Source organism: Saccopteryx bilineata, chromosome 1, assembly GCF_036850765.1.
Source record: "Saccopteryx bilineata isolate mSacBil1 chromosome 1, mSacBil1_pri_phased_curated, whole genome shotgun sequence".
Taxonomy (NCBI): domain Eukaryota; kingdom Metazoa; phylum Chordata; class Mammalia; order Chiroptera; family Emballonuridae; genus Saccopteryx; species Saccopteryx bilineata.
Genome location: NC_089490.1, coordinates 57,575,495 through 57,596,903, shown reverse-complemented (window position 1 = coordinate 57,596,903; position 21,409 = coordinate 57,575,495). Strand labels below are relative to the sequence as shown.

General features: G+C 36.6%; 1 protein-coding gene across 2 annotated transcripts in view; it reads left to right on the top strand.

The window, feature by feature from the left end:
* Window positions 1-21,409, top strand: part of CEP162 (centrosomal protein 162) — a 98,341-nt gene that overhangs the window by 51,952 nt on the left and 24,980 nt on the right. For both annotated transcript variants that reach the window (XM_066254215.1, XM_066254217.1), the window contains exons 18-23: window positions 1,891-1,996; window positions 7,698-7,824; window positions 8,992-9,155; window positions 10,123-10,227; window positions 14,170-14,397; window positions 15,685-16,337. In XM_066254215.1, the coding sequence (XP_066110312.1) occupies window positions 1,891-1,996; window positions 7,698-7,824; window positions 8,992-9,155; window positions 10,123-10,227; window positions 14,170-14,397; window positions 15,685-16,337 (1,383 nt within the window). The remainder of the gene's footprint in view (window positions 1-1,890; window positions 1,997-7,697; window positions 7,825-8,991; window positions 9,156-10,122; window positions 10,228-14,169; window positions 14,398-15,684; window positions 16,338-21,409) is intronic.

Below are 21,409 nucleotides of genomic sequence, written 5' to 3'. Positions count from 1 at the left end.
CGGTTTCTAATTATTTTATTGCTATATTAATAATACATTCAGGTATACTTAGAAATGAAAAAAATTGTACACTGATTTTCAATTTTGTAATATATTTCATAGTCAATGGATTTTTCTTTTGGTATTAGATGAGTAATACATGCTACAGTATTTTCAGCAACTGAAACTGAACATAACAACACTCCTCTTGGTTGGTCATTAAGCCTGAGATGCTTATGTAAGGAATATTAGTAATAATACTTTAAAAAAATGAATCATACTGCCCTAGGTCAGGTTCCATACATGTCGAGTCTCAGATGGAAATCTTTGTGGAGGTGATTTTCTAGAGGATAACTGATGAGAAAGGGAGAAAGAGAAGCAAGATGAGGGTGGGCAAAGGGAGGGAAGGTAATAAAAATGTGCTCTCAGCTGAGATCGGCTTTATTCTGCTCTCACCTGGAAGCTCGCGAGAACAGGTTGCATCATGTGGTTGGTCCCGCCTTGAAGCAAGAAAAGGTAGCTTTTTGTACCCATAAACCAGTCAGTCACTGGCCAGGAGTTGTCCCAGGAAGCAGGTGGGTAATATCCTCTGGGGAGCAACCTCTTGTACCCCCAAGCCAGTGTATCACTTTCTGGGATGCTTCCCAAGAAGTAGTTGAGGGATATTCTCTGTGCCAAGGAGAGGAGTTGCTGTCTGTGTGAGGCATTTCTCAAGAGAAGGAAGACCTTGAATTATCACCAACACTCAACCATGGTGAGCTGATGGAGCACCAGCACCTACTTAGGAATCATATTTCAGGTCTTCAGGATGTTACTACACCCAGCTTTAATGTATTAAGTGAAAATGCTGAACCGTAAACATGGGCATGCTAGAATACTTATCTGCCTTTAGGAGATGACTGCCAGTTGTCCATCATTCCACATTGACACCTAGTCAGTCAGGACTGCTATCAGAAGCTTCTTTGGCTGTGAATGTCATGATGCTGTATTAATTCATGCTTCTTTTTGTTGTTAGAAAACCTAGGATGTAAGAAGCAAGACTGCTTAGCTCATACTAATCTTTCATGCAAAATAGAAAAAGGTACACCTTATAGCAGACAAAGCTAGAAGGTGCACAGGTTGGCAAGCAAGAGCATTTTTTTTTGTAAATTTATAAAAGAAAAGAAAAAAGTTCCTTTCCCCTGGTAAGTGTAGCCCCAGTGCACAGGTCTGATGCAAGGAAGCATTTACATCTGCTTTCTTCCTAGATGTTTCAATAAAGGATTTTAAAATATTCTTATATACACACTACCTGGCTTTTAAAAGAGAACTATTCCAGCCTCCAAAATTGAAACTTTAACTTTCATAATGAAATAAATGGTTTCTTTAGTACATTAGGATTAAATGATTATACAGTATATAAATTCTTAAACTCCTTATATAATTTCTCTGGAAAAACAGAAAAATTGAATCTAAGGTAAAAATAATAGCCTGTGTTTGGTTTTGTTAGTTTCCAGATGTATGATAATATGTGTTTCTCAGAATGGAGTCTGGAATGATGAAACTAGGAGTGCTCAAGACCGCAGGAAAAATGCAGCACTTCTTTCTGGGACACTTGATTTTTTTTCTTTTGAGAAGTGGGAGGAAACATTTTATAGTTACATTATTTAATCATATATTAAATATTCAATAAAATAATCATAGGGTTTTCAATTCCTTTAGATTTAACAAACACTTCTCTTAGTTAAACATAAATAATTCCCTTAAACCATATTTCCCTTTAAGTGATATTTTATTTTTTAGATTAAATTTACCTTCAATGACTCACATAGTTCCAGTATCCATTAGAGTTTTTAATTTTTAAAAATTAAATATTTTGAATTGAAAAAGAGTGCCTTGTAAAAAAGTATTTATTTTTTTCAAATAAATCAGAGAACAAGTGCAAAAAAATCGTTCCCTGTCTCAAGCAGTTGAAGGTTCAGCGCCCACCGGAAACCAGAACTTTACAGATCTGTTAGCGGAACTGCGGGGGGCACAGGTGAGTCGCATGTGGGTTTTAACTATTAGCAATAGTAAAGACTATATAAAAATTTCCACGTGTGAAAAGGACATTTTTGTAATTTATGGAAAATAAGGTCCTTTTATCAATTTTATACCACTTAAAAATTAAATATCAAGATTAGCATTTAGCATACATGTGACCTTAATGTAGAAGAAACAGTGTACTGCTGGGTTTAGATGGCATCTGCCTTGGAATAGACCCTGCCTTCGGGCATTTACTGTATGAAGCTATAAGGGAGGCACAACCTTATGTAGGGCATGTTTATATTATTTTAAGTAAATTCCCCATGGAAAATATACAGCTAAAATAGAAAAACAATTTTAAGATGATTGCTCACCTTAAAAACTTAGTTGGCTTTTGACTGTCTTCCTAAGTGGACTACACACTTCCAGGGGGCAGAAACTATACCTACAAATATTTGTATCTTTCATATTTAACAGAAAGGTAAAAGGCAATAGTTGCTTTCTAATTTTTCTTTATATTTACTGTATTTAAAAGAATATGGCCAAAAATATTCTAGAACAGTATTTATCAATGGAGACATTTTGGAATTTTGGACAGATTAATTCTGTTTTAAGCAGAACAGTGTCATGTATTGCATAATTTTTATAAACACTGTCCCCAGTGCACTCACCATTGCCACATTTCCAAACATCCTCTGTGGGAGGGCAGTTAGTTCTCCCCACTCCTTCTCCTTAAGAACCATGGCATTAAACTAGAAGCCCCTCCAATTTATTTGAATGATTATGTAAACTAGAAAAATTCCAATTACATACCACTTTTTAATTAGAAATTTATTAAAGTGAAGTTATGGTCACATGGAAATTGAAACACACATAATTGATGTTTAACAGGTTTTTATAGTATATAAAATGCAGCTTAAAATGTGAATCCATTAAAGAACTTTCTTTGGATGAATGTATGTACAGATTATTAGATAGATAAATACTGTAGTTCCCCATGTATAAGACACACCCTTTTTTGAAAAATTTGGGATCTAAAAATTGGATGCATCTTATACAGTGGTTGTGGCATTCCAAATGCCATAGATGGAACTGAGGACAAGGCAATAATATGAAGACAGTGATTCGTCATCAGACACGGACGAGGACAAGCTAATGGATGGGAGTTTTGATGAGGAATTGTATGAATTTTATGATTAATAAAACTTGAGTTCAGTCTGACCAGGCAGTGGCGCAGTGGATAGAGCGTTGGACTGGGATGCCGAGGACCCAGGTTCGAGACCCCCAAGGTCGCCAACTTGAGCACGGGCTCATCTGGCTTGAGCAGAAAGCTCACCAGCTTGGACCCAAGGTCGCTGGCTCGAGCAAGGGGTTACTCGGTCTGCTGAAGGTCTGCAGTCAAGGCACATATGAGAAAGCAATCAATGAACAACTAAGATGTCGCAACAAAAAACTGATGATTGCTGCTTCTCATCTCTCTCCGCTCCTGTCTGTCTGTCCCTATCTATCCCTCTCTCTGACTCTCTCTTTCTCTGTCCCTGTAAAGAAAAAACCCAAAAAAACCCAAAAAAACAAAAAAATAAAAACTTGAGTTCAGTAACTTTATGTAATACATTTTTTTTCAAATTTCGCCCTCCTTTGTCAGTGGGCTTCGGAGTTGGCAGGTTAACAGAGTTAATATTGCCGTATTCTGTGAGGGCTTGGAAACACCTGGTCAGGTTTTAAGCATACTATTAGCTTTATTTGAAGGCTGTTACGAGGGATCTTTTAAAAGTACTGTTTTGAACATATTTTTCTGATAAATAGGACACTAAAACTGTCACTGAAATCACAGGAAAATGTTGAATAAATTTAATAAGCGTCCTGTAAATGCATTACACCAAGCTCTCAAGAAAGTAGGGAAGATCTCTAGGGGTCAGAAATGAACAGGGATAAAAACCTAGCAGGAAGCATCTGCTTCTGTGCTACTAGTTCAGTAACCACAGGGCTTGAGCTGTGACAGCAGAGTGGAGACAAGATGGCAGGATTCCAGAGGGCCACATCCTTCAGGAAAACAGTGCTGGGAGAAAACCCACCCACCTTCATAAGGGGCTGAGGTGTCAGCTAAGCTTTTCTGTCTTAACTTGATCTCTAGATAGGGAAGGGGGAAAAGTCTCAACTGCTTGATGCCCATGTTTGACTGGTTGTTCAATATAAATATAATTTCTTTTACCTTTGTGATTTAGTATTTGAGTTGACATTATGTACAGGGGATGGTCATGCTCAAACAGCAAAAAAATAAAATATAAACTCTGGTCCTGAGTCAGTGATGACCTCTAGTGTATCTAGAAGTAACAAATGCGAAACAGCTTTTAGAGGTATAAATCCTTAACCGACCGAGCTCACATGATACTCCTACAGATAAAATTCTGCGGACAATATTCTCACAGCACAAAACTACAAAACCCAGAGAAATAAACCACCATGAGCAGGCATGGGTAGCACCCTGATAGAATTATTAATAGACTATAAAATAAATAATCTTAAAACGATTAAATATACAGAATAAATGAGAAAAGGAGAAAACAGACTAGGCAAATTCAGAGTAAAACAACTCTGGAAATAAAATAAAATATATTCCTGGACACTAAAAAATAAGTAAAAGTTAGATAATCAAACACAAGAAAAAATAATAAATGATATATCTAAGAACCTTAGAACAAAACACAGAAAAATAGAAAAATGGAGACTATAAGAAATATGAGATGCTATAGTGTGTGTGTGTGTGTGTGTGTGTGTGTGTGTAAATCTTTTTATATGGGAATGGCTGAAAATTTTCTAGAAATTATAAAAGAGATGGATTCTCAGATTTAGAGAATGCAGTGAGTCCCACTTAGAATAAATAAGTAAAAATCTATATCTAGGCTCATTATAGTGAAATTGACAAAGGCAGAGAAAACCTTAAAATAAATTTAAAAAAGAAAACATTATTTAAGGTAAAAATTCTCTTTAGGGATTTGTTTCTTCATTCAAATACTGAAAGATGGAATGTAAATATACCTTTATTTTTATTTACCTTGGTATTCTGTGTTTAGTTTTAAAAGAAAAATTATTTATCCTAGAATAAATCTGTAATATATAATTTTCATATCAACTATATATTAAGTCTAATATGTACCTTAAAAAGTAGTACTAAGCCTGACAAGGTGGTGGTGCAGTGGATAGAGCATCAGACTGGGATGTGGAGGACCCAGGTTCGAGACCTCGAGGTCGCCAGCTTGAGCGTGGGCTCATCTGGTTTGAGCAAAGCTCACCAGATTGGACCCAAGGTCGCTGGTTCGAGCAAGGGGTTACTCGGTCTGCTGACCCATGGTCAAGGCACATATGAGAAAGCAATCAATGAACAACTAAGCTGTTGCAATGAAAAGCTGATGATTGATGCTTCTCATCTCTCTCCGTTCCTGTCTGTCCCTGTCTATCCCTCTCTCTGACTCTCTCTCTGTCTCTGTAAAAAAAAAAGTGCTAATTGGTTTAGTCTTAAAATGTTAGTTTGTCTTTATAACTTAGGGATGGATACATCCGAAAAGCAAAAGTCCTGAGTTTTTCCTTTCGTGTCCCAGGATGGGGAGGAGAATGAGGCTGACCTCAGGCATTCTTTCAGTCAGCCTTGATCATATACCGGCCAGGTACCAGGCACTTGTCTTGGCATTGGAAAACAGTAGCTAAACAGGACAGGCATGGACCTTGCTCACTAGGGACATATATTCTAGTGGGAAAAACAGACAGTAAGTAAACCAGTGAAATAATTAACACATAGTCATAAGTTCTTTAAAGAAAATAAATACAGAGAATAAGGGTGGGCAGGGTAGGGAAGACAGCATTTAATAGTGTGGCCAAGGAGGCACTGTCTGAGCTAGTGATGTCTGAGCTGAGAGATAAGAGAGCAGCAGCTAATTGTGCAAAGATTAATCCACCTAGCCAACGGGACAGCACAAGCCCTGAATCAGAAATGGGTTTGTTACCTTCCAGAAGCGGAGGCCACTGAAGCAAAAGTGAGTGAGTAAGGACAAGAGTGGTGGAAGGTAAGGTCAGCGAGGCCAGCAGAGACTCTCTCTGCATATCTGCGCAGTAACTTACAAGGTAGGGAAGGTACTTGCCAGCCCACAGGATTGACATGGGCCATACTGGCCTTCCTAACGGTGGGAAGTCTCAGTCCCTGGACAGATGCAAGAATCAAGTGGACATCTATTTAAGCAGTGATTGCATGTTTGAACTCAAGATGTTTCAAGTTCCTTTGAATTCTAAAATTCTGTAATGCCGTGAAGTGGACAGTGCTGGAGAACATTTCTAAATTGGCTGGACTTAAAAAAACTATTTGTAGAAAAATACCTGAGCATTCAAAAACTTGAAGAAACTCACTGTTCTCCTAAAAAAGACTTCGACAGAAGATGAAACAATGAAATGATGCAGTTAATCAGTGATGCAGTTAGAAACCAAGATTATTTAATACTTTATGAATGGATTATTTTCTTAGTAAAATGGGATTTTAGACTGTAAGGCAATATAATACAGAATTGGTAAGAATTTTTATTTTGAAACTCAGCTATACCAAGTGTGCCACCATAAACTGCAGCAAGAGTTGAGCTAAGTGTACATTTATTGAGTGTCTGCCATGTACTTACAGTCCTATAAAGTAAACAAATAATTCAGCCTTGATCCCCATAGAGCTTTCAGCCTAATAAAAGAGGAGGCATTTACACAAATCACTATCATATGAAACAAAGTAATAAATGCTATCCTAGAGTGAAAGTTTTGGGGAAAGCTTAGTTCAAATCAGGAATAGCCTCATTTGAACTAAGCTTTGAAGGATAGGTAAGATTTTGTCGAGCAGTAGAATGGGGACCATTGAGAGTGGAAAGTGGAGCATACTGAGAATTCACTTTTTTTTATATGCCAAGCATTTTTTATGCATTTGTGATAGATGGAAGGGTTAGCACAATCAAGTCCTGCTTTTAAGTAAATATGATATATAGTATGTCAGGTGGTGGTAAGTGTTGTGAGAAGAAAATGAAGCAACATACGCAGGGGCCAGGCTGGGGGTTGCTGTTCCAGAAAGAGTTTCATTTGAGCAGAAATACTGATGGAGTAAAGGAGCGAGCCACCTGCTGTCTGAGGCAGAGTGCTGTGGGCAAAGAAAGTAGTAAGGGCAAACACGTCAGGGTAGAAGTGTGCTGGTTGTGTTCAGAGAACTAGTCTCTGTGGCTGGAGTGGAGTGGGAGGGGGAAGCTTTGTAGTAGATGTGGTCAGAGGCCTGGGCAAGCTGGCTTATGTGACACTGAAGGTCATGGTAAGGACTTTGGATCCTTAAAGGATCGGAGCCACCAGAGTTTCAGACAGAGGAGTGCTATAAACTGACCCTTTAAAGCAATTCCTCTGGCTACTGTGAGGAGAACAGATTGTAGATGCTGAAGGTAGAAGAGTCAGACTAGTTAGGAGGTTATTGCAATGTCCAGAAGTTAGAACAGTAGATTAGAAGGTCTTTTACGCTGTGCTGAGTTAGATGATTAGAACCGATTCTCATATACTGTGGAGAGCTATTAATAATGGGGGGGGGCAGTAATAAAATCAGAGCTAATTTAGAAAAAAGAGTATTTATGATGGAGTGTGTGAAGGAGAAGCTCCTGTAATTTATGTGGTTAAAAATAGTTTGCTTTTGTATTTCTATGAATATCAAGAAAGAAAAAAATAGTTTATTAGAAGACATCAAAAGACTGAAGCAAGACAAACAGGCTCTTGAAGTAGACTTGGAAAAAATGAAGAAAGAGAGAGACCAAGCCAAAGATCAGGTTGCTTTTGCCACAGGTAAACCACCGAGCTAAAACAGTTTATCTTTATGTTCATAACTGTTCACTCTTGAATTTAAGTAATAGCAATTGGACAGTATAATCAAACTGCTGTTCCTTGAAATATATTGTAATGTTGGAAACATTTTAAAATTAGTAATAAGTATGTGTATTTCATTGGTTTTATCAGGATTATCAGATTAAAGATAATCAAGATTTTGAATATGTAGCCTTGATGTTTAGTTGCTTACATGTTTGTCACCCCAGCTAGACTGTGACCTTCTGGAGGGCATGGTCTGTCTTTTTATCCCTGGACCGAAAACGTAAACTCTCAAGTGTTTGCCAGGTGAACAAGTGATACTATGCTCTAGGTTTGTAGAAAACGCAAGGATGAATATGGCATTCTCCACCAGAGAAAGCAAAAAGGAGTAAGAGAAGAATGCAGAAGTTTAATATAAAAAAATATTACAAACATGAAAGTGTGCTGAATAAGGGTCTCAGGAGGAGTGACACTTGGCAGATGGGAAGGTTCAGAAGTGAAGGCATGGGGGGACCCTGTTCTGGTGAGTTTAATGGGCATGGCATTGACTGCACCTGTGCACGGGTAGCAGAGCACCAGGCCAGAAAGGTGGGCCAGAAGTTCTTTGTGAAAGTTAAGATTTTTCCTCTGTAATAGTATGATCTTCAGTGTAAGATAATGAACAATAAAATTCACTTACCTGTCTGTAAGAAAATTAAATTTATTTTCTGTAAAAATAGAATAGTAAGAATAGTACCCATCATATAAGTTGTTTAAAGTCATGTGTGGTAAGCACCTACTAATGTTTATTTACTATTGTAACTTTTTAATATAATTATAAAATACTTTATTTTTATTATCTTAAATCCAATATTTATTTTTCTATGGACACAAGTTTACATTTATAATGGAAGTCAGTGAGAAAGCAACTAATGTATCAAAAATATCTACATTGTCCACTTTGCTGTGAGTGTGAGGATTTAATTATGAACATTCTCTTCATCTCCCTTTACTAGTAAGTTAAACTGGACCCTTTCTTGCATACATCAGTTGTGTTTTACCTCATCTTTTTATAATGCTTTCATTAGATAGGCGTTGTTTTTTATTTAAAATCTTTTAATTTATATATTTTGAAAAATTATAAAGTTGAATTACTTTATCCTATAGGTGAAAAATTATATGAAATAAAAATTTTAGAAGAAACGCATAAACAAGAAATCAGTCGTCTGCAAAAAAGATTACAGTGGTATGCAGAAAATCAGGAACTTCTGGATAAAGATGCAATTCGACTTAAAGAAGCAAATGAAGAAATTGAGAGGCTCAAACTTGAGGTAATACATCATTTCAGAATGTATCATATTTCTGTAGGTCAACCCTATGAAATTCAACAATCAGTTCTTAGCCTTGTGTCATTGAACCAATACTCTAAATTCTGTGAATTAAGATAGCTGGTATGGGTTCTGGTTTGCTTTTAGATGTGTAGTCTATTTTAGATTAAACTGCAAATAAATCCAAACTCCGTATCACAACCTGTCGGGTGCCCTCGTGGTCTGAACCCTGCCTACCTCTCCAGCCTCATCCGAGCCAGGCTACGTATCCCTGTCTTTCAGCCACACCTCCATGGATTCTCAAACATGTCAAGCTCAAACCGATTGTTGCCTTGGCCTACCCTTCTCTAGCCTTGGTTCTTTCCTGATCTCCTTATTAAATGTTGCTGCCAACCTCACCCTCTTGGACCCTTTCTTCCCATTCCTTTATTTTTTATTTTCTTCACAACATTATTGCTTTCTAAGGTTTTGTTATTAATTTACTTTATTAGCTTATCAACTGTCTCTTTCAAGTAGAGCAGTGGTTTTTAATCTTCATACAACATCAGGGTGGTTGACTCTTTCACAGACCGGCACAAAATTCCTGGCAGAGCGGTCTGTGGACTGATGGTTGAAAACCACCTCCCTAGAGCATCAACACCGTGACAGCAGGGGCCTGGCTCAGCTGGTCGCCCTCCACCCCTCCAGCACAGCACCATAGCTGGGAATTAATCAGTGAATGAAGACACTATTATTGGGCTTCCCTCCAGCTGTTTCTCTGGTGTGTTTAAAATATGCTGGTTCGAAACCCTGGCTTCCCTGGTCAAGGCACATATGGGAGTTGATGCTTCCTGCTCCTCCCTCCCTTCTCTGTCTGTCTCTCTCTCTCTGTCTCCTCTCTCTAAAATGAATAAATAAAATCTTAAAATAAAATAAAATAAAATAAAATAAAATAAAATATGCGCCTTAACATGTTTTCACTTACTGATAGGTTGAGAAACTGAAAGCTGAATCTGGAAATCCATCTATTCAGCAGAAGATGCGTTTAAAAGATAAAGCAGCAGATGCCAAAAAAATTCAGGACCTAGAAAGACAAGTATGTGTTCAGGGTAAACTTTTATTAAGGTATTTCTATATACTATTGTGTTTTTTCTTATTTTAGGAGTTTCTGTTATAAGATGTAGTCAACCTAGAAATTCTTGTTTTTATTCATTTATTTTCATATAAAACTGCCTCGTCTTTAAATATATTTGATATACTATATTTAAAGTAACATTAATAAAAGTAGTAAACATTTTATATAACCTATGCATAAAAAAATTTTAGACTTTATGTGCCTCATTACATGGTAGGTGTATTGATGGTAGGTGAGTTTGCATCACCACTCGATTAGCTACCTAAGAAGAAAAAGCAGGACATGGTCAGATAGGTCAGTTAAGAGCACCATCCTGAAGCACAGAGGTTGCTGGTTTGGTCCCTGATCAGGGCATATACAGGAACAGATTGATGTTCCTCTGTTCCTCTCTTTCCCTTCCTCTCTTGCTGAAATTTAAAAAAAAAAAGAAAAAGGAAGCAGGATTTAGAAACTCTGGGTATAGAGTTTAGGACTCTTTCTCCTGATGAAAGGAAGTCCTTGAGTTGGGAACATGTTAGTGATACTGGGAGGTATTGCAAAACACCTGGGAAACAGAAGGTCAGCAGCCCAAAGAGCTGGACATAATTTTGAACTCTTATATTCAGGCTTAAAAATACTCATTTTATAGTCAGTGTGGCTGGGAGATATTTTTTTTAACAATCGTTATGGTAACATTTATTAGGATAAAGTTTCATTTTGTGAGGTAGAATATTAGTTAACTTTTTCCTTCTGTTTTTAAAAATTCTATAATACAGTATTTCTGTCCATTAACTAAATAGTAAAACAAAATAAGACTTTCCAGCCTTGTACACAGGAGAGCCTGATTCTTCAGTCAAGACCTGACACTTTAAATGTATGGCTGTTCTTCCATCACAAACCCAAAACTGTGAGGTCAGCACTGAGCTCAATATCATCCCAGTTAGTTACATGAAGAGAAGCAAAAAATTAACTGTTACTTTTACAGAACCTGTTCTTCTAGTAAAAGGTATGACTTGGCATTGTGACTCAATGGTCCACGGGAAAGGAGCCACAAAGGTGATTTGGAAAGCTAGAAGTATTCTCAAGTGACTATAGTCCAGGATTGCTTGGCTTTTTCTCAGTGCATAAGATTTAGATTAACCACCCAGAATTGTGAGAGAGAAAAAGAGCAAGGGAAATACTTCTCTAATAGATAAACATATTTTAAGAGAAGTAATGTAGAACTGAATAAGTGAGGAAAATAATTAAGCATGCTTATTAGCAAGATTAAGATATGAAATGGTGATAAATGCTGACCAGATACAGTGCTTTATAAAAGTAACTTCCCTCTTTTATTAACACTTTCATTAAGTGTATTGGTTTATCATCTTACATTATATATTTCTAAAATATTATCATTAATAGTAGTTTGGCCTGAGCAGGCGGTGGCACAGTGGACAGAGCTTCAGCTTGGGATGCTGAGGTCCCAGGTTCGAAAATCCAAGGTCGCTGGCTTGAGAGCGGGCTCAGCCAGCTTGAGAGCAGGTTCACAAGCTTGAGCACGGGTCTCAGGCTTGAGCGTGGGATCACAGACATGACCCTGTGGTTGCTGGTTTGAACAAGGGGTCACTGGCTCAGCTGGAGCCCCTGGTCAAGGCACATATGAGAAAGCAATCAGTGAACAAAGAAGGTGCCACAACTATGAGCTGAGACTTCTCATTCCTCTCCTTTCCTGTCTGTCTGTCCCTGCCTGTCTTTCTCTCGCTTAAAAAAAAATAGTAGTTTGTATAGTTTGCTACATGTATATTTTAGATTTTATTAATTCTATTCTCACGGACATTTCTTTCCTAATTATTTTAAACCTTAATATATGTTTTATCATTATATCATAATATATTCAGAATCATTTTGGAGCCATATATTATGAAATAGATTAATTACAGAATAAAATACCTCCTTTTCTAAATAGCACACAAGTAAAAATGAGGCTAATTATAGATGCATGTTATAATTAAATTTTTAGATTGTATGCATTTGTTCATACTCTTATTTAATGGAATATCCTGTAGTTTAATTTCCAGTGAAAATTTAAAAGAAGAAAATTACTTGGTATGGCAGCCACACTAGTGTCAGTAATTAAATAATAATAGGAAAAGCAAAATTAAAGAAGATACAAATAAAATCTGATTTTCCCCCCAAAAATGTAATATACATTTCAAGATATCAAAATTAGGTTGAAAATATTTCTTAGAATTTTATCTTTTTATTTATTGACTTGAGAGAGAGAAACACTGATCTGTTCCTGTGTGTGCCCTGATGGGGGATCAGACTGGCAGCCTCTGCACATGGGGATGGTGCTCTAACCATCTGAGCTAGCCAACCAGGGCAATTTCTTAAAATTTTAAATGAATGCATTGTGACTATGTTAAATTCATTTTTAAAATTTAGATATTTTTATACATGTGGTGTGTATATATATACCTTTATATGCTTACATCTAATGCAAATTACTTGGTTTTAAATACCAGAGGAAGCAAAGCTTTGAAAATTTTACAGATGAAATGTTATTGATATTTCTATCTGGATATATCCCAGTTTATGGTACATCTGTGAATGTTCAAGTGGTTTTTATGAATGGAAATATTTGCTGTTAACTTTGCAAATGATGTGACCCTTTAATACATAATACTGTATGAATAATTTATCAATGGGATTTTGAGTACAAGCAACCTATCTTGTCTTTAAGAAAGGTAGCTTTTGAGACCACATTATAATTATATCTAACATTATCAAACTCTCCCTATATGCTGGGCACTCTGCCAAGCACTTGACCAAAATAAATGTCATTTGTTCCTCACTTAATTGTATAAAATGGCATGACATTGATATTGTTATCATCCCCATTTTACCAGTGAGGCAAAAGAGATTTTGATTGAGGAGTTGACACAGGTCATGAAGCTAGTGATACAGTTGAACAACAAATGTGCTCTAACCACTGCACAGACTGCCTCTTAGGTACTATTTTATTTGATTGCATATTCAGAGGCTAGAAAACTTAGAAGAATTTAATGTTTAAATATGTTTTTCAAAGATACCTTAACCCCCAGTACCTTTAACAAAAGAAGGCATACACACATATGCATATATAAAATCAAACTAATTTCTGTGGACCCTTGTGCCATTCTCTCAGAGAGACGGTGTAATATGTTAGTGTTTTATAGTAGACTAAATGAACATTAGTCTTTGTCATCTAGTCCTCCTTCCTCCTTAGTTGAAGTTATTTTAAAATAGATTAAACTTCATTTAGGAGGTGGGGCTGGTGAGGGTAGGATGGAGATTGTTACAGGAAGAGGCAGGTGCATAGGAAGCTGTATGTTTACCTGCAATAAGTTTGCACATTCGTGTGCAAATAAGTAATAGTAGATAGCATAAGCACTATCATTTGAGGGGGTCTGTAGAATAAAAAGGAGGGAAAAGAGTTTTGTCCTCAAAAAAACTGGTTATTAGCCCTGGCTGGATAGCCCAGTTGGTCAGAGCATCATCCTGAAGCACAGAGATTGCTGATTTGATCCCTAGTCAGGGCACATACAGGAATAGGTTGATGTTCATGTCTCTGTCTTTGGTTTTATATATGCATATGTTTGTATGCTTTCTTTTGTTAAAGGTATTGTAGTAGAATAGTCCCAAGATCTATTTCAAATGAATGTAAAAAGATTTCTGTAAATTCATCAGTACTTAATTAGACATCATACTATAAGGTTTTTTTTCAGCTACTCTAAGTATAAAATTTAAAATTAATTTGTGTTTGTGCATTCATCTCAGTCCTGAGATGTGATATAAGCATCTCTTTGAAATCTAGACATAACTAATATAGTGTTATCTGTATTAAATTGCTTAATTATAATATATTTGTGAACATACATATATACAAAAATATTTTATTAGGTTAAGGAAATGGAAGGAATTTTAAAGAGAAGATATCCTAATTCTTTGCCTGCTTTAATATTGGCTGCATCAGCAGCTGGTGATACAGTGGGTAGAAATACAGTGGATAGAAATACAATGGAATTTATGGAAAAAAGGATAAAAAATCTAGAAGCCGATCTGGAGGGCAAGGATGAAGAAGCCAAGAGAAGCCTTCGTACCATGGAACAGGAGTTCCAGAAAATGAAAGTAAGTACCAGGTAGCCATAGCAATAGGGCTCGGAGATGGACCATGGGCTGGGCTTCTTAGATCTCATTTTAGCAAATAGCTGTAAACATCTTTTCCTTCAAAATCTTCACCATGAGTGTCAGATGCATAAGAAACCTTTATTTTTTAGTCCTCCTTCAGTAACTTATTTTAAACATGAAATAATCAAGTTCTCAATGATATTAGAATTAGTGTAAATTAAGTCATGTCATGAAAAGGCAGAGTAAAGCATATCTGATATATATTCAGTGTAAAACTTTTTGAATTATCATGGTTGAAAATATTTTTATTGAAATTTACATGTTCAGAGGCCCATTATCACAGTTATGGGACATTGAAACTGTTGCATGTCACTCTCCTCACTAGGCTGTGAACTTTTTGAAGATGAAAATTGAGTTTCTTTATCCCCAGAATCTGACCCAGTGCCTGGCACTCAGTCATAGCTAAATAGTCATTGAATGAATGAGCAAACACTGTCAGTGCCTTGTTCACAGACTAAACAATTGAGGTTACTTTATTTATAATAAAAATCTCCAGGATATAAATTTCAAGTTGACTTATTCCCTGTGAGATTTCTTAATTGATATTCAGGGAAAGCTGAAAATGTGCTGTATCATAAAGACTTGAGTACCCCCAGTTGCTTTCCCTGTTTATCCTCAAAGAGTATCTAGTTTGTTGATTTGCATAGGAAAGAGTATACAATAATAGGTTTGACTGTTTAAAATAAGCTTTAAATAGGGGGTTTAAAATAAGTTTTGGGGTATGCAAGAATATGTGTAAGTTAATGTTTATTAAGCAGCATTAATTCCAAAATTATATAACATATTGAGAATACAGTGGTACGTTGAGATACAAATTTAATTCGTTCTGTAACCAAGCTCGTAAGTCAGTCAACTCATATATCAAACTGCTGATACTGGACCCATGCGCCAGTGCCAACTAGCAGCAGCTTTCCGAATCACGACTCATATCTCGGAATTTCGCTCGGATCTTAAACAAAAATACAGACCGAGTCACAGCTTGTATCTTAAAAATAAATTGTATGTTGGTCTGTTCATATCTCAAGGTACCACTATATATAATGTTCTTCTCTCCAAAGATTAGGACTTCAGTTCATTGGACTAACTCAGAGAGCAGAGAGTAGGAGGCATCAGAATGTGTAATGATTTCTAAACTAACAACATGGTAGGTTCTGGTAGGATGCAGGGCTTCAGTGACTAATGAAATGGTTAGCAGTGGTTTGGCATTACATGGAATCTTTCCTTCAGATTCAGTATGAACAGAGACTGGAGGAGCAGGAGCAGCTACTTGCCCACAAATTGAAGGAAGCACCCCAGAACCAACATGACCACGCCTCCAGGGTTAAAGCACTAGAGAAGGAGCTTGATGACATTAAGGAAGCCCATCAGATCACTGTAAGAAACCTTGAAGCAGAAATAGACATGCTTAAACGTCAGAATGCTGAAATAGAACTCAAGAAAAATGGCAAAGATGATCAAGATTTCCAGTCTATAGAATTCCAGGTGGAACAGGCTCATGCTAAAGCTAAACTGGTAAGACTCAATGAGGAGCTGGCTGCAAAGGGAAGAGAAATAAAAGACCTTTCGAAAACTGTGGAGAGGCTTCAGAAGGAAAGAAGAATGATGCTCTCTCATCAGAACTCCAGGGGCAGGGAGGAAATGACTACAAAAAGGGTGAAGAAAGAGGTTTTGCACCCAAGTAAGGGAAATGCTGACTCCCTCCCTGGAGCCCTGGATGACAAACTTTATCAACCACACACCTTTACTGATTCCCATATTTCAGAGGTTTTACAAGAAAACAGCAGATTGAAAAGTGAACTGGAGAGATTAATTGTAGAGATGAATGAGCTGAAGATGAAATCTGAAGTAGCTATGAACCAGTTTGAGAATGCCATAAAAAGGTAAAATGTGAATTTGTAAATACATGGGCACAAAAACATAAAACTTTTTTAAATTATAAGATTCATTTCTTTTGGATAGTTACTGTATACTCTAAACTGAATTTATAGTCAAGTTTTAAGAAGTTGTATTATATCGCTAAGCATAGATGTTTCAGAGTAGGATCCTCTAGCTTTTGGAAGCCAGAATCTCCTGTCAGCCTGAACCTGAATGTCCATGTCAGCCCAAGCCATGTCCTTGGGCTGATCAGTCTCGTCTTCTTTGTACATGACCCATGGGGCCTTCTTTTGACGGAAGATCATTATTTATGATTGCCATAGGCAGAGCACTGTCAACAGAGCGCTGTCAAAACGTTATTATGGAAACGAATTGACATTCTAAGACAGCGGTTCTCAACCTGTGGGTCACGACCCCAGCGGAGGTCGAACGACCAAAACACAGGGGTCGCCTAAAGCCATCGGAAATACATATTTTTAGGCGACCCCTGTGTTTTGGTCGTTCGATGCCCGTCGGGGTCGCGACCCACAGGTGGAGAACCGCTGTTCTAAGAGGTCAGGGTCCTCTTTTCCAAAATGATTTTTTTTTTTAAATAAATTTTTATTAATGGTAATGGGATGACATTAATAAATCAGGATACATATATTCAAAGAAAACATGTCTAGGTTATTTTGTCATTAAATTATGTTGCATACCCCTCACCCAAAGTCAGATTGTCCTCCGCCACCCTCTATCTAGTTCTCTGTGCCCCTCCCCCTCCCCCTAACTCTCTCCCTCCCTCCCTCCCATGTCCTCCCTCCTCCCACCCCTGGTAACCACCACACTCTTGTCCATGTCTCTTAGTCTCGTTTTTATGTTCCACCAATGTATGGAATCATATAGTTCTTGTTTTTTTCTGATTTACTTATTTCACTCTGTATAATGTTATCAAGTTCCCACCATTTTGCTGTAAATGATCTGATGTCATCATTTCTTATGGCTGAGTAGTATTCCATAGTGTATATGTGCCACATCTTCTTTATCCAGTCTTCTATTGAAGGGCTTTTTGGTTGTTTCCATGTCTTGGCCACTGTGAACAGTGCTGCAATGAACATGGGGCTACATGTGTCTTCACGTATCAATGTTTCTGAGGTTTTGGGGTATATACCCAGTAGAGGGATTGCTGGGTCATAAGGTAGTTCTATTTGCAGTTTTTTGAGGAACCACCATACTTTCTTCCATAATGGTTGTACTACTTTACAGTCCCACCAACAGTGAATGAGGGTTCCTTTTTCTCCACAGCTTCTCCAACATTTGCTATTCCCCGTCTTGTTGATAATAGCTAATCTAACAGGGGTGAGGTGGTATCTCATTGTAGTTTTGATTTGCATTTCTCTAATAACTAATGAAGCTGAGCATCTTTTCATATATCTGTTGGCCATTTGTATCTCTTCCTGGGAGAAGTGTCTGTTCATGTCCTCTTCCCATTTTTTTATTGGATTGTTTGTTTGTTTGTTGTTGAGTTTTATGAGTTCTTTGTAAATTTTGGATATTAGGCCCTTATCTGAGCTGTTGTTTGAAAATATCATTTCCCATTTAGTTGGCTGTCTGTTTATTTTTATATCAGTTTCTCTTGCTGAGCAAAAACTTTTTATTCTGATGTAGTCCCATTCATTTATCTTTGCCTTCACTTCTCTTCTCTTGCCATTGGAGTCAAGTTCATAAAATGTTCTTTAAAACCCAGGTCCATGATTTTAGTACCTATGTCTTCTTCTATGTACTTTATTGTTTCAGGTCTTATATTTAGGTCTTTGATCCATTTTGAATTAATTTTAGTACACAGGGACAGGCTGTAGTCGAGTTTCATTCTTTTGCATGTGGCTTTCCAGTTTTCCCAACACCATTTGTTGAAGAGGCTTTCTTTTCTCCATTGTGTGTTGTTGGCCCCTTTATCAAAGATTATTTGACCATATATAAAAGTGGTTTTATTTCTGGGCTTTCTATTCTGTTCCATTGGTCTGAGTGTCTATTTTTCTGCCAATACGATGCTGTTTTGATTATCGTGGCCCTATAATATAGTTTAAAGTCAGGTATTGTAATGCCCCCAGCTTCATTCTTTTTCCTTAGGATTGTTTTGGCTATTCGGGGTTTTTTATAGTTCCATATAAATCTGATGATTTTTTGTTCCATTTCTTTAAAAAATCTCATAGGAATTTTGATGGGAATTGCATTAAATTTGTATATTGCTTTGGGTAATATGGCCATTTTGATTATATTTATTCTTCCTATCCAAGAACAAGGAATATTTTTCCATCTCATTGTATCTTTTTCGATTTCCCTTAACAATGCTTTGTAATTTTCATTATAAAGGTCCTTTACATTCTTTGTTATGTTTATTCCTAGGTATTTTATTTTTCTTGTTGCAATCGTGAAGGGGATTATTTTTTTGAGTTCGTTTTCTAATATTTCATTGTTGGCATATAGAAAGGCTATGGACTTTTGTATGTTAATTTTGTATCCTGCGACCTTACTGTATTGGTTTATTGTTTCTAATAATCTTTTTGTGGAGTCCTTCGGGTTTTCGATGTATAGGATCATATCATCAGCAAAAAGTGATACCTTTACTTCTTCTTTTCCGATATGGATGCCTTTTATTTCTTTGTCTTGTCTGATTGCTCTGGCCAGAACTTCTAGCACCACGTTAAATAAGAGTGGAGAGAGTGGACAACCCTATCTTGTTCCTCATTTAAGGTAGAAAGTCCTCAGTTTTATGCCGTTTAATATGATGTTGGCTGATGGTTTATCATATATGGCCTTTATCATGTTGAGATATTTTCCTTCTATACCCATTTTGTTGAGAGTCTTAAACATAAAATTGTGTTGTATTTTATCAAAAGCCTTTTCTGCATCTATTGATAAGATCATGTGGTTTTTGTTCTTTGTTTTGTTGATATGGTGTATTACGTTAACCGTTTTGCGTATGTTGAACCATCCTTGAGATTCTGGGATGAATCCCACTTGATCATGATGTATTATTTTTTTAATATGTTGTTGTATTCGGTTTGCCAGTATTTTGTTTAGTATTTTAGCATCTGTATTCATTAGAGATATTGGTCTGTAGTTTTCTTTCTTTGTGCCATCCTTGCCAGGTTTTGGTATGAGGGTTATGTTGTCCTCATAAAATGTGTTTGGAAGTATTGCTTCTTCTTCAATTTTTTGGAAGACTTTGAGTAGAATAGGAACCAAGTCTTCTTTGAATGTTTGATAGAATTCACTAGTATAACCGTCTGGGCCTGGACTTTTATTTTGGGGGAGGTTTTTAATAGTTTTTTCTATTTCCTCCCTGCTGATTGGTCTGTTTAGGCTTTCTGCTTCTTCATGACTCAGTCTAGGAAGGTTGTATTGTTCTAGGAATTTATCCATTTCTTCTAGATTGTTGTATTTGGTGGCATATAATTTTTCATAGTATTCTACAATAATTCTTTGTATATCTATGATGTCTGTGGTGATCTCTCCTCTTTCATTTTGGATTTTATTTATTTGAGTCCTGTGCCTTTTTTCCTTGGTGAGTCTTGCCAAGGGTTTGTCAATTTTGTTGATCTTTTCAAAGAACCAGCTCCTTGTTTTATTGATTTTTTCTATAGTTTTTCTGTTCTCTATTTCATTTATTTCTGCTCTGATTTTTATTATCTCCTTTCTTCGGCTGGTTTTGGGTTGTCTTTGTTCTTCTTTTTCTAGTTCCTTAAGGTGTGAAGTTAAGTGGTTTACTTCGGCTCTCTCTTGTTTGTTCATATAGGCCTGAAGTGATATGAACTTTCCTCTTATTACTGCTTTTACTGCATCCCAGAGATTCTGATATGTCGTATTTTCATTTTCATTTGTATATATCTTTTGATCTCTGCGCTTATTTCTTCTTTGACCCATTCATTTTTTAGAAGTATGTTGTTTAGTTTCCACATTTTTGTGGGTTTTTCCCCCTCTTTTTTGCAGTTGAATTCTAGTTTCAAGGCTTTATGATCAGAAAATATGCTTGGTACAATTTCAATTTTTCTAAATTTGCTGATATTGTCTTTGTGGCCCAACATATGGTCAATTCTTGAGAATGTTCCATGTACACTAGAGAAAAATGTATACTCTGTCGCTTTGGGATGAAGTGTCCTGTAGATGTCTATCATATCCAGGTGTTTAGTATTTCGTTTAAGGCCACTATATCTTTATTGATTCTCTGTTTGGATGACCGATCTAGAGCCATCAGCGGTGTATTGAGGTCTCCAAGTATGATTGTATTTTTGTTAGTTTTTGTTTTAAGGTCAATAAGTAGCTGTCTTATATATTTTGGTGCTCCTTGGTTTGGTGCATATATATTAAGGATTGTTATGTCTTCTTGATTCAACTTCCCCTTAATCATTATGAAATGACCATTTTTGTCTCTGAGTACTTTTTGTGTCTTGTAGTCAGCATTATTAGATATGAGTATTGCTACACCTGCTTTTTTTGGGGTGCTGTTTGCTTGGAGTATTGTTTTCCAGCCTTTCACTTTGAATTTGTTTTTATCCTTGTTGCTTAGATGTGTTTCTTGTAGGCAGCATACAGTTGGATTTTCTTTTTTAATCCATTCTGCTACTCTGTGTCTTTTTATTGGTAAGTTTAATCCATTTACATTTAGTGTAGTTATTGACACTTGTGGGTTCCCTACTGCCATTTTATAAATTGCTTTCTGTTAGTTTTGTATCTTGTTTGATTCTTCTCTTTTGTTTTTCTATCATTTGTTTTTGTTTGTTTGTGTTCCATACTTCTTTCCTCTGTTGCTACCTTTTTTAAGTCAAGTGTTTTTGTGGTGGTTTTTTCAAGGGTGGTTACCATTAAGTAATGAAAAGGGTACCTACCATATTCATTGTAGTACCCTATCTTATGAGTATTTCTGCACTTCATCGTCCTTTGCTACTGTTAATCTCCATCCTCTCCCCCCTTTTTTTCCTTTGTTGTCACAGTTTAAGTTTGGTTTTATTGTGTTCTTGGTGGAGCTGTTACTTGTGGTGTTGTTTTCTTTTGTTCTTTGAATCTGGTTGGAAAAACCCCTTTAGTATTTCCTGGAGTG